The following is a 12,083-nucleotide window of genomic DNA, read 5'->3' on the forward strand; positions in this document are numbered from 1 at the left end:
TGCGTCTAAGCCGTAAAAATTGTGCATAGGAGAGCCCCTTCTTAGTGTGGAAAGGGTGGTAGCTCTTAAAATGGAGGAGGGAATTGGTAGCTGTCTCTTTCCTGGAAGCCGAGGTATGCAGTTCACCCTGTGTCTCGAAGACTCTGACATCCAAAAACTCGAGGACCTAGTCCAGTCTCTGACCAGGTATTTTCTTTCCCATTAGTTCCTCTGCCATGACATTGCTAATGGTTTACTCTTTCTGTAGATATGGCCCGATACGGTCTTTACACGTCTCTAAGCATTTCCTATGTATGGCATATTTTGCCGGTGTGTTTTTAATTACGAGTATGCATTTTCTGTGTTTTAAATCACATTGTCACGTTTTTATTATTGTTGTTGCCATGACGCCGCCCACCGGCTCCGACGCATATATTGTGCGCGGCGCAGATGGACGACGTCATTCGGCTTGATGATGCGCTAGATTAGCGTGAAACGGCCCGTCGCCAGGCCCTGCACTGCCTATGTACACCGCAATAAAGATTTTCCTGCACGCCATCGGTGAGTGCCGCTTCATCTTCTTTTCATTGTTTTTCCAGCTTCTCAGTAATCCGCACAGAAGTATAGCATGTCACTGGTTACAGAAAAATGAAACATTTTTATTTTTTGAGTCTGGCAAGTAAAAAATGGAAAAGGAATAAACAATGTCCTGATTTATCAAACCATAGAATTCAGAACAGGTGTAACTTTTGTTTCTCCTGATAATATATAATGTACTGTATATGTCAGCTAAAAATATTCCATAAAACACAAAAAATGATGTCATGTAACTAGAAGCTCATTGCTCCATGTCAATAATAGATAATGATTTTACTAATCTTGATGAAATTATAGTCCCATGTGACTTAGGGGCAATGTCCTATATGGCTACGGCTGTATGTACGCAGGTAGGCACAATGAGATCTGGGCTATGGACAGAAGATCTATTGACATAATTAAAGTCAATATTGACAGCAACTGTTTCATTTAATGAAGGTGACTAATTGTGTGTTAGGAAAGAAACCACCTCATAAATGTTTTAATGCTGCTCCACAATATAACAGATAAGCCACTCTCTAACCTAGAAATAATCATCCAGCATTGTCTTCAACGTGTTTCTATAAATCTTATACATTTACTAAATGATCTACCTTTATATTCCAGTGAAAAGGAACATGCAGTATACGTGCAGAGTATTCTGTATACTAAAAATCCCACCCAATGTATGGTCTCAACCAATGCAATCTATGCAATTGATTCCCAGTTTCCCACCATACAAAACATGTATAAATGTATAAATATTTGACAAATGAACTTCGACCATACTGAATGTAGTCGAAGCATACCTATGCCAACGAGGGTCAAAATACTATAGTATTCTTCAATGCAAGCAATAAAATACACAAATTTACCGCCACAACTGACTAACTGAATTTTCTGACATAATATAATCCTGCAAAAGGAAACCAGCACATTCATATAATGCTAAGAGCAGAAAATCATCACCAAATGAGGGCTGAAAGGGATTCCAGGTTAAAAAAATAATGGAATGGACGTTCTACTGTAACCATGGAAACAGACCAGCCAATGAGAATTACCCACGCACTAGACCAGTCCACGGCACAATCTGTGGAATTGATAATGTGCTCGAGAAAGCTGGAGGTTGGAAAGAGGAATAAAAATCATTATAAGGAAGCCATTTCAAAGGGGAAGTGTATATAGGAATGAGCCAGGGAAACATTGACATACAAGAGTCTCATTCTCCTGCAATGCACTGAAATTCTTCAGTGTCTCTATGGTGTTTTTATGCAGACACCTGTTCAGTTTTGCACTTTCTCCATAAATCATCTATAAATCACCAACATAGTCAAGACCTATCTATGAGGAGAAAGCGGAGACCTAGGGGTTCCATGCTAATGTTATTCTGGAGAGACAGTGTTACAGAACTGCCATGGAAACTGCTGCTATCACATCATCTGTCTACAGTGTTATCATCATCATCATCTCTGTGATTAAAACAGGTTTTGTTCTCTGCATTGAAAGGGTGGCGCCTGCACTTTCTTTTCCAAAAATGATGCCTTTTTTTTGCAATAGTGTTTTCTCCTATTTAGTGTGTGCATTTGGGTCATTAGCCTTTTTTTTTCAAAAGGCAACAGTTTTTTATGATTAGACATTTTCCAGAGGCTATGTTCTTTTTTAAATCGGAGAAATAAGGGATTACATTTATGAGTGCCGGATCACTAAACCTTTATTGTATTGTGTTCACTAATAGTCCCTGCGGAGGGTCCTGGTACAATAAATGCCTGCTAAAACGTCTAGGTCAGTGATGGCGAACCTTTTAGAGACCGAGTGCCCAAACTACAACCAAAAACCAATTATTTACAGCAAAGTGTCAACATTGCATTTTAAGCAGTAACTTATTGCAACCTGCTCTTCAACATCTCTCAATCGTATCAGCACCTGAGGCCACTAATACAGTTGAAAGAAGGGGGGCACATTCAGACTATCATTGTAGCTTTTCACCAGGGTCTTTCTGTACATTAAGAATGTAGGGTCCAGTAGGATACCTCCAAAGATAATGCAGTTCTATCAACACCTTCTCATTTTTACCGCAGTTCCAAACAGCCAATGAAGTGTTGTTTTAAAATAGTGCTGATTGCAGCATCTCTTAAATTGCCTGGGTCTGCAGGAAGATTTGGTGAATTTGGTCCTGTTTGGTGAGCTCTGTCTTGGGATCAATGACCTGAGTGCTCACAGAAAGGGCTCTGAGTGCCAGCTCTGGCACCTGTGCCATAGGTTCGCCACCACTGGTCTAGGTTCATATATAAGGCACACCGGATTATATGGCGCACCTGATTATAAGGATGAATGACCAGCAGGTGGCAGACCTGTGCACAGTTCAAGGCAGCTGTTGTCTGTAAGTACGGTTCATATATACGGCGCACTGGACTATAAGGCGCACCTTTGATTTCTGAGAAAATCAAAGGATTTTTTGTGCGCCTTATAGTCCAAAAAATACGGTATTTCCGATGCCTAATTAGAAAAGTTCTTTAATTTAATATAGTATATATAAGTGGCACAAACATGTAGACTGAGAAGAGCCTATGAAGTAAAAGTTTGCTTGCTTTCCTATTACCTCAACATCATAGAGCAAATCTGAAATAGAAAGGGCGACGGCCAAAGTAGATGCATGGTAGAAACTTCCCCTGTCTGTTATAGGGAGAACAAATCTGTCCAAAATGGTGCTTATGCCCCAATTTCTCTACATCTTACATCAATCACCCGTGTGGATACCTCTACACCTGTTCACCAAAATACAAAGGCTATTTAGATCATTGGTGCAAAAAAACCCAAAACAACCAGGATAAAACTGGAGACCAAGCAAAGGGCTAAGGACCAGGGAGGGTTGGCGTTCCCCAACCCATGGTTGTAGTTCCTAGCTGTGCAACTCCACCATCTAAAGGGTTGGAGTCAAACAGAAGGTCAGAGCATCTCTGAGAAGTTGCTGAAACATCTTGGTGGGGGAAGACCGCCACTATATATTCTTGAGTAGGGGGCACAGGGTAGGCCACCAGATCACATTCCCACAATAGCACTGTTAAGTAAGATCTGGCAGAAGGTTAAAACCATCCTGAAGGTAGAAGGCCAAGGAGGTGATGCGACTAGAGGGCTCAGGAGATGGGAAACCAAAGGTGTTCACACTCAAACTCAATTGTATGAAGGAGGGGTGCTTAAAACATTAACAGATTATTATTCACGCTACATGGGCGGAGGACATCGGGCCAATCTCTGAAGAGCAGTGATCAGACATCTTGGTGAGGGTTCCCTCGCAAAGCTCACCGACTGTCAAAACTATACTTGTTACACAGAGTGTATCGTACACTGCATTGGTTGTTCAAGGTGGGTCTCCGTGGGGAAGATAGCTGCCTGAGGTGTGGAAGAGATGGAGCACACCTAATGCACATGAAGTGGGAGTGCCAATGACTAGGGCAATTTTGGAAAGATGTTTTGACTCTAATTTCAACAGTGTTTGGGATGGTTCTGACGGCCACCCCTATGGTCTGTGTTTTGGGTAACATAGATAGCGCTAACACAGCAGATGGCACACTGTTTAGGGCTGAGTAGAATGCTATATCAAGCTAGGAAACTTATAGCCATGTATTGGCTGCATCCTGATACTCCAGACATAGAAGCCTATACTAACAAAATGAATAATGTAATTCGACTGGAAAAAGGTCTTCATTGTATACGGGTCTGGATAGATACTCCCGGTCTCCCATCAATACATCGGCGCAAAACCCATTTACAATATTTCTTTAATATGCAAGATCTAATATGAACCTGGTGTATACTGTCATAACAATATCTGTATAAGCTGTATATATGTCTATGTAATATATCAGTAGTCTTATATACAATATGCAACCTGTCCGGACTGTTAGAGGGGGTGGGAGGGTCTGTCTGCTAGTGGGTGGGGATGGGGGGCTATGTTTGTAAAAATTATAAAATGTTCAATAAAAAGTTTTGATTTAAAAAAAAAAGGCAGATAATTTCTGAAGAGGCAGCTGAGTATACATGATCAGTATGCAGTGTAAAGGCAGCCGTGCACAATGTGAGCCCGAAACTGAGCTGCAAACCGATGGTATAAATAGTCATTGGCTTTTATGTGATATAACAAGCTCAAAGAAGCCTTAAATACAAGAATAGTAACCAGTCATGATGCAATGGCTCTATATAAGGAGAAAACTAGAATTAAGTATTTAAAGGACATCTACCATCAGTTTTACTGATAGTTGATGTGTCCTACTAAGAAGTAGGACTTCTTTTATTATAACTGTATATGCCATGATTGCAGTAATGTAGAGTTATAACAATTATGCTAAGTATGCCACTTTGGGCTTTACAGAGCAGGGAGCAGGGTCTGGACAAGTATAATAAACCCAGTGGTGCCACAGTACAGGAATAATGCACACAGTGATTTCACAGTTCAGGGATAACACATACCATGATTTCACAGCATAGAAATAGCACACACAGTGATGTCACAGTACAGAAATGAAAAACACAGTGATGTCACAGTATCAAGTTAATACCCACAGTGATGATACAGTACAAGCATAATACACACAGTGATGTCACAATACAGAGATAACACACAATGAAGTCACAGTACAGAGATTATTCATACAGTAATGTCACAGTACAGTGATAATACACATAATGATGTCATTGTACAGTGAAATATAACGAAACTTTGATGTCACAGCGGAGCAATAATATTACTTTTCACACAAGATGTCACACCTCAGTGTTCAACATGGTATCTTAGAGCCACAGCAGTGCAAGAAAATTCTACATTAAATCATGACTAATGCTTACAGTTCCATTATAAAATTTGGTAGCAATAATTACATTCTGCAGAAAAATTGCAGTGCAAGAAAATTCTGCATTAAATCATGACTAATGCATACAGCTCCATTATAAAATTTTGTAGCAATAATTAAATTTAGTATGTCACCTTATCAAGTTAAAAAGGGCCCCTTTTACTCATGGGCCCCTTCGCACCTGCTATGCCTGCTACCCTGGTAGTTACACCCATGATCAAATTTGTGGCAAGTCTACTATACTACTGTAAATGGCTTTTTCTGTGGACTCTACTATATTATTATTTAATATTCTATCACTAAAATTATTAAATATAAACATATTTGACATAATTGCATCAGAATGAGTATGTTGCAGAGTTGAAAACCCTCAGATGTGTCACGGGTGCTCCTGTCACACATATCCCGGGTTGCAGGCACACCCGTGTACCTCCCTGTGCACCCGGAACCAGCTTGCATTCACTTACCTTCCCTGGCTCAAGTAGCAGTCTCTGCGGTCCCCATGGTCTGGGGCATGTCCTCGTCTCGTAGGGCGCGCACACCGGCTTGGTAAGATTTAAAGGGCCAGTGCGCCGATAATTGGCGCCAGCCGTCTGCCCTGATAAATTCCCAGCCCCTTCCTGTGTCCCCTGCCAGAACTTTGTGCTTCAATGCCTGAGAGAAAGCTGTGTTCCTTGTCCTATGCGTTCATCCTGATTTCCCGTTGTGACCTCGATTTTGTTAATTTTGTCCATGAAAAAATGAAATAAAACCATGGACAAAGTCGCACCTGTGGAATGATCTGGTGGTACCATGCTGCGTTGTGGGGGCCCTAGTGAAAACCGGGTACCCCTTAGACCAGAGGTCCCCAACCGCCGGTCCGCAGACCAGGACCGGGCCGTTGCAGTTTATCAGCCGGTCCGCGCAGGGGGCCGCGGCTCCGCTCCAGGCCGAGGCCTCGTCCACAGAGAGCAGCCCCGAGCTGACGCCATTGTTGTTCACGGGGGCCCCTGACACCGCGGCCAGGCCTCCGCCGCCTCTGAAGGCCAAGGTCCTGCGGTTCATCTCCGCACCTCACACAGCACACGGGGCCCCGGGAGCGCCCTCGGGGGAACCACTGCCTCCCCCCTGTACAAGACGTGATGTGCCCGCTGTGCGGTGCCGCTACTGCCGCAAGCTCTCCGCTCCCTCCGCCCCCCGCTCCCGGCTCCCTGCTCAAGCTCCACGCTCCCCTACCGCTCCCTCCGCTCCCCGCTCCCTCTGCCCCCCCGCTCTCGGTTCTTCACCTACCCGCTTCCGGCTCTCCGCTCCCGGCTCCCCTTTCACTCCCGTCTCAACCCGGCTCCGCTAACGTCCCCCCTCTCCAGGCTCTCGGCTCCCGGCACCCTGCTCCCCCTGCCCCCGCTTAAGCTCCAGGCTCCCTAGCCTCCCGGCTCTCACGACCTACCCGCTCCTGGCTACCTCACCGCGCCACCACCCCTGCAGGACAAGGCACCGAAATTTCCAGGAACACAATAGAGAGGTAAGGATACTTTATCTTTGCATATATATGTGTAATATGTGTATATATGTGTAATATGTGTATATATGTGTAAATATATGTAATATGTGTGTGTATATATGTATATGTGTGTGTGTATATATGTATGTGTATGTGTGTGTGTGTGTGTGTGTGTGTATGTGTGTGTGTTTATGCTGTATCTACTGTTTGTTTATGTGTATATATGCTGTATGTATATGCAGCATTTGTGATATTTATCAGGGCTTCTATTTTGTACTACATGGCAGTACTCGGTATGCATTTTATACTACTTGGCGGTACGTTGTATCTATTTTATAATACTTGGTGGCATGCTGTATGCATTTTATACTACTTGGTGGCACGCTGGATGCATTTTATACTACATGGCGGTATTCTGTATGCATTTTATACTACATGGCGATACGCTGTATGCATTTTATACTACTTGGTGGCACGCTGGATGCATTTTATACTACATGGCGGTATTCTGTATGCATTTTATACTACATGGCGGTATTCTGTATGCATTTTATACTACATGGCGGTATTCTGTATGCATTTTATACTACATGGCGGTATTCTGTATGCATTTTATACTACAAGGCGGTATTCTGTATGCATTTTATACTACATGGCGATACGCTGTATGCATTTTATACTACAAGGCGGTATTCTGTATGCATTTTATACTACATGGCGATACGCTGTATGGATTTATACTACATGGCGACACGCTGTATGCATTTTATACTACATGGTGGTACGCTGTATGCATTTTATACTACATGGCGATACGCTGTATGCATTTTATACTACATGGCGGTATTCTGTATGCATTTTATACTACATGGTGATACGCTGTATGCATTTTATACTACATGGTGGTACGCTGTATGCATTTTATACTACATGGCGATACGCTGTATGCATTTTATACTACATGGCGGTATTCTGTATGCATTTTATACTACATGGTGATACGCTGTATGCATTTTATACTACATGGCGATACGCTGTATGCATTTTATACTACATGGCGATACGCTGTATGCATTTTATACTACATGGCGATACGCTGTATGCATTTTGCATTGCTTTATTTTTACACCAAACCGATATAATGGATCTGGTCCGGACACTCCCTGATATCTTATATTATAAGCTCCACCCCTCCATAACCCCACCCCATATGACCAAAGCCCTGCCCCCACCCCCACCGGGCCATGGAAAACTGGTCTAGCTTAAAGCCGGTCCCTGGTGCAAAAAAGGTCTCTGCCTTAGATTCCGCTCCCAGGTGTCGGCTTATGTCATCACTCACGGTGGTCCAGTGGGCCCTCTACCCGTGGTTCCTGACAAGATGGTTTTACCTTATAATCTTGTCCACCTGTATTGTGCTGTAATCTGGTGTGGATTTTATCAAAATCTGCTGGTGAAATCACAACAAATCTGTCATGTGTGAAGATTGTGAGAACAAATGGGAAGCTGAAATCTATTTCAGTGACCTGTGTCCTATGTCCATAATTATATAATAAAATAATTGCTATATGTGTTGTCTTCCTCATACGCTTATCATCTGCATCTACTTGCCTTGTTATCCATTTAATATTGTTTGGGGCATTATCCAGGAAAGGGAATTGCATTGACATCTTAATGAGTGCTGTCTTAGAGATCAATAGGATCATTGTGGTTGCTAGGTTTTCCATCTGTTTATGTGCGGACTCTTCTTGGGATCGCATGACCAATGGTTTCCTAAATAGACTTGCAATGTATGGAGGCCTTTGTTTCTTCAAGTGGTGGCACAACAGTGATTAAGTCAGACTCCAGAACCAGAGGTTTTTCTTGTCCGAAACCTTAAGTAGCCATATTTTTTTTACAAAAGGTCCAGAGGCGTTGGCCAGTAGTATCACTTATTTTTCCACAAAATGCCATTCCTCAGTAAAAGGGAACAACAGGGCCCATCTCCTCTTAGTTACAACCAATGCCATTTCCAAGTGTAGACAGGACAGTTTTAGATGTTTATGGAAAACAGAAATGGGTACTCTATAGATATGGGAATATTCACAGACGTGGCAAATCAAAATTACATGGCCACAATGGGGCACATTTACTTACAAGTTCACTGGAGTCCCCGCGATGGTCTCACCATCTTTTTTTGTGATGCACCTTTAACTTAGGGCATGCGACACAATGGGGCACATTTACTAAGGGTCCGCACAGCGCATTTTGGTCGGGTTTCCCGACTATTTCTGATTTGCGCAGCATTTAAGTGAGGTTTTTGGCACACGTGATCGGATTTTGGCACAATCACTCCGACTTGCATGCGACACAAATCGGGGGGCGTGGCCGACGGACAACACGACTGATTCGAACTAAACGTGGGATTTACAATTCAAATTGTGTCGCAAGACAATGCACTCACATACACCGGGAAGAAGAAGGTGAACTCCGGCGGACCTCAGCGGGGAAGTGAAACATGCACGAAAATGGATGCACGATCTTGAAGAATTGCTCCGGACTTCATCCTTGTCGGATCGCGACAGGACCGTGTAAGTAAATCTGCCCCAATGTGCAAGGTAAATATGTAGCTTGGTCCAAATCAGTCAGACCATCCCCTAATTCGTGTTGCATGGAAGCCGGCTCAGCTGCGCCACAATCCCAGCCCAGACACTTCTTAAATGCCTGTGTAAGACATTTTAGCTATGAAGAACGTGAACAGTCTGAATGACCGTTCAGCGGCGCAAAGCTCTTAGTAAATGTGCCCCATTGTGTATTGAAGACAAAAGGTCTATGTGGATGGGATGTGACATTGGGTGACAATGTGCCAAAGAAATGTTCTATAATTTATATATGTAATATGTGGAAAAGAAGGGTAGTAACAAATATGTACCCTGTTAACACTCTAACGGGCAGATAAGTAGGGTTTTGAAAGAGCTGACAAAAAGGGGTTTGTTAAAGGCAATCAGGGGCACTTACTCATAGATCCAGGGACTGGGATTGTGATAATCTTCTTAGTTATCCTTGGCATCCCTCCTCTAAAATCAACATGTAAAATAATGCTAATGAGCCAGAAGGGCTCCTGGGGTTGTTACCACAGCCTATTTATGCTGAAGCTTTGAAGACTGTTATACTGTGCGGTAGCACTTTCCCCTCCCACTGAGTGATGAAACGTCCTCTGCTACAGTGAGATTATATAAGAGAAGTGCTGAGGGAGCAGGGGCAGGTTGAGACAGCTGAAGGGTTAGGGTTCAGTGCCCCTTATTTAATTAAATTTCGATTTTTATATTTAACAGAGAGCCCACAGAGAGCTTTAATGCTCGGTGGTTTAGAAGGTGCTTCAGGGAAGTAAATAAATCAGTAATATATAAGAAGCTGTAAGGTTACATATCACACACTGCAATAGGAGGACATGAGGTAATAAGGTAATGACAGCAGGGCTGCAGCTCTCTCCTCGGCCGCTAGAGGCAGGGCACTGTCCACAGGGGGAGGTGCTGAAAGCAGAAATCACAGGAGCAGACATCTTCCCGGGCAGGAGACGGGCGGCTGTGCAGGGGGAGGCAGGAGCGGGCACGGGGGGCTCCAGGATGGTGAAGAGGAAGAGCTCTGAGGGGCAGGAGCAGGAGAGGCTGCGGGGGATCCCACTACCCATACAAATATTCCTGTGGAGACAAACCAGGTACATGGCATCTTCTACATACACAGTGTCTTAGACTAGACTAGACTACATCAGAGACCTGACAGTACAGGAGAGACCCCCCTGTATACCCCATCAGAGACCTGACAGGAGAGACCCCCCTGTGTACTCCATCAGAGACCTGACAGTACAGGAGACACCCCCCTGTATACCCCATCAGAGACCTGACAGGAGAGACCCCCCTGTATACCGCATCAGAGACCTGACAGGAGAGATCCCCCTGTATACCCCATCAGAGACCTGACAAGAGAGATCCCCCTGTATACTCCATCAGAGACCTGACAGGAGAGACCCCCCTGTATACCCCATCAGAGACCTGACAGGAGAGATCCCCCTGTATACTCCATCAGAGACCTGACAGGAGAGACCCCCCTGTATACCCCATCAGAGACCTGACAGGAGAGATCCCCCTGTATACCCCATCAGAGACCTGACAGGAGAGATCCCCCTGTATATGGAGAGCTGTGATCTGTACTGAATACGGATGTGTGACTATAGAAAAATACGACATCTCTATATACTCCGTGCTACTTTATATCTGATGTGTATTGTGTGCCTGTATATTCTCCCTGCCCTCCATCTTTATACTATGTCTACACATACATACATAGTGATACATACATCTTGTTAATATATATATATATACATGATAGTTATTTATTCTATCCCATGTATATGTATATCTGATGTGTACTATGTGCCTGTATACTCTCCCTACCCCCCATCTTTATACTATGTATGCTGTTACTATATATCTATACATCTTATTTATATATTCTATTCCATGTATCTGTATATCTGATGTGTACTATGTGCCTGTATACTCTCCCTACCCTCCATCTTTATACTATGTATGCTGTTACTATATATATACATCATATGTATACATTCTATTCCATGTATCTGTATATCTGATGTGTGCTATGTATCTGTACATAATCCCAACCCTTTATATTATTTTGGGCTAAGTATAAATGATGTAACTATATAATATATATATATATATCTTATGCTTACTATGTATCTGTCCATTATACATACTATAGATATGTACACTATCTATGCATTGTTTTATGTATAACTTACTTGATAGTAAATATAGTAAAATATAAAATGAGACGTATACTGTATATATCGATACAATCCACAGGTGTAAACCAGCTCGCCGCCACTTGTGTATGTTTCATTGGTGCACAAGACTCACCCAAGGCAAAATGTTCAATAAGAACGTCCATAAACTGAAGAAATACACAAGAATACAAAGCTCATGACATCATGTACTTGCATAATCATAATCTCATGATGATTAAGGCTGAATAGTCAATCCGTACTGTCGCGATATGTGCACGTACATGAAGTCATGAGCTTTTTTTTCCAGAAATAAAGAAAAGGAACTTTGTTTGTATTCTCGTGTGGATATACTGGATATACTGGATGTACTTCAGTTTATGGATATACTGGGGCAGATTTACTTACCCGGTCGTGTTTC

The 12,083-nt window shown here is 42.9% G+C and overlaps 1 protein-coding gene across 30 annotated transcripts in view; it reads left to right on the plus strand.

Moving 5' to 3' along the window:
* Window positions 1-10,393: 10,393 nt before the first annotated feature.
* Window positions 10,394-12,083, plus strand: part of UNC80 (unc-80 homolog, NALCN channel complex subunit) — a 116,012-nt gene continuing 114,322 nt past the window's right edge. For 26 of the 30 annotated variants that reach the window (XM_072121306.1, XM_072121311.1, XM_072121315.1 and 23 more), the window contains exon 1: window positions 10,394-10,576. In XM_072121306.1, the coding sequence (XP_071977407.1) occupies window positions 10,485-10,576 (92 nt within the window). In that variant the 5' untranslated portion in view covers window positions 10,394-10,484. The remainder of the gene's footprint in view (window positions 10,577-12,083) is intronic. The other 4 variants (XM_072121329.1, XM_072121333.1, XM_072121334.1 and 1 more) reach the window with 1 other exon arrangement.

Source organism: Engystomops pustulosus, chromosome 8, assembly GCF_040894005.1.
Source record: "Engystomops pustulosus chromosome 8, aEngPut4.maternal, whole genome shotgun sequence".
NCBI classification, from domain to species: domain Eukaryota; kingdom Metazoa; phylum Chordata; class Amphibia; order Anura; family Leptodactylidae; genus Engystomops; species Engystomops pustulosus.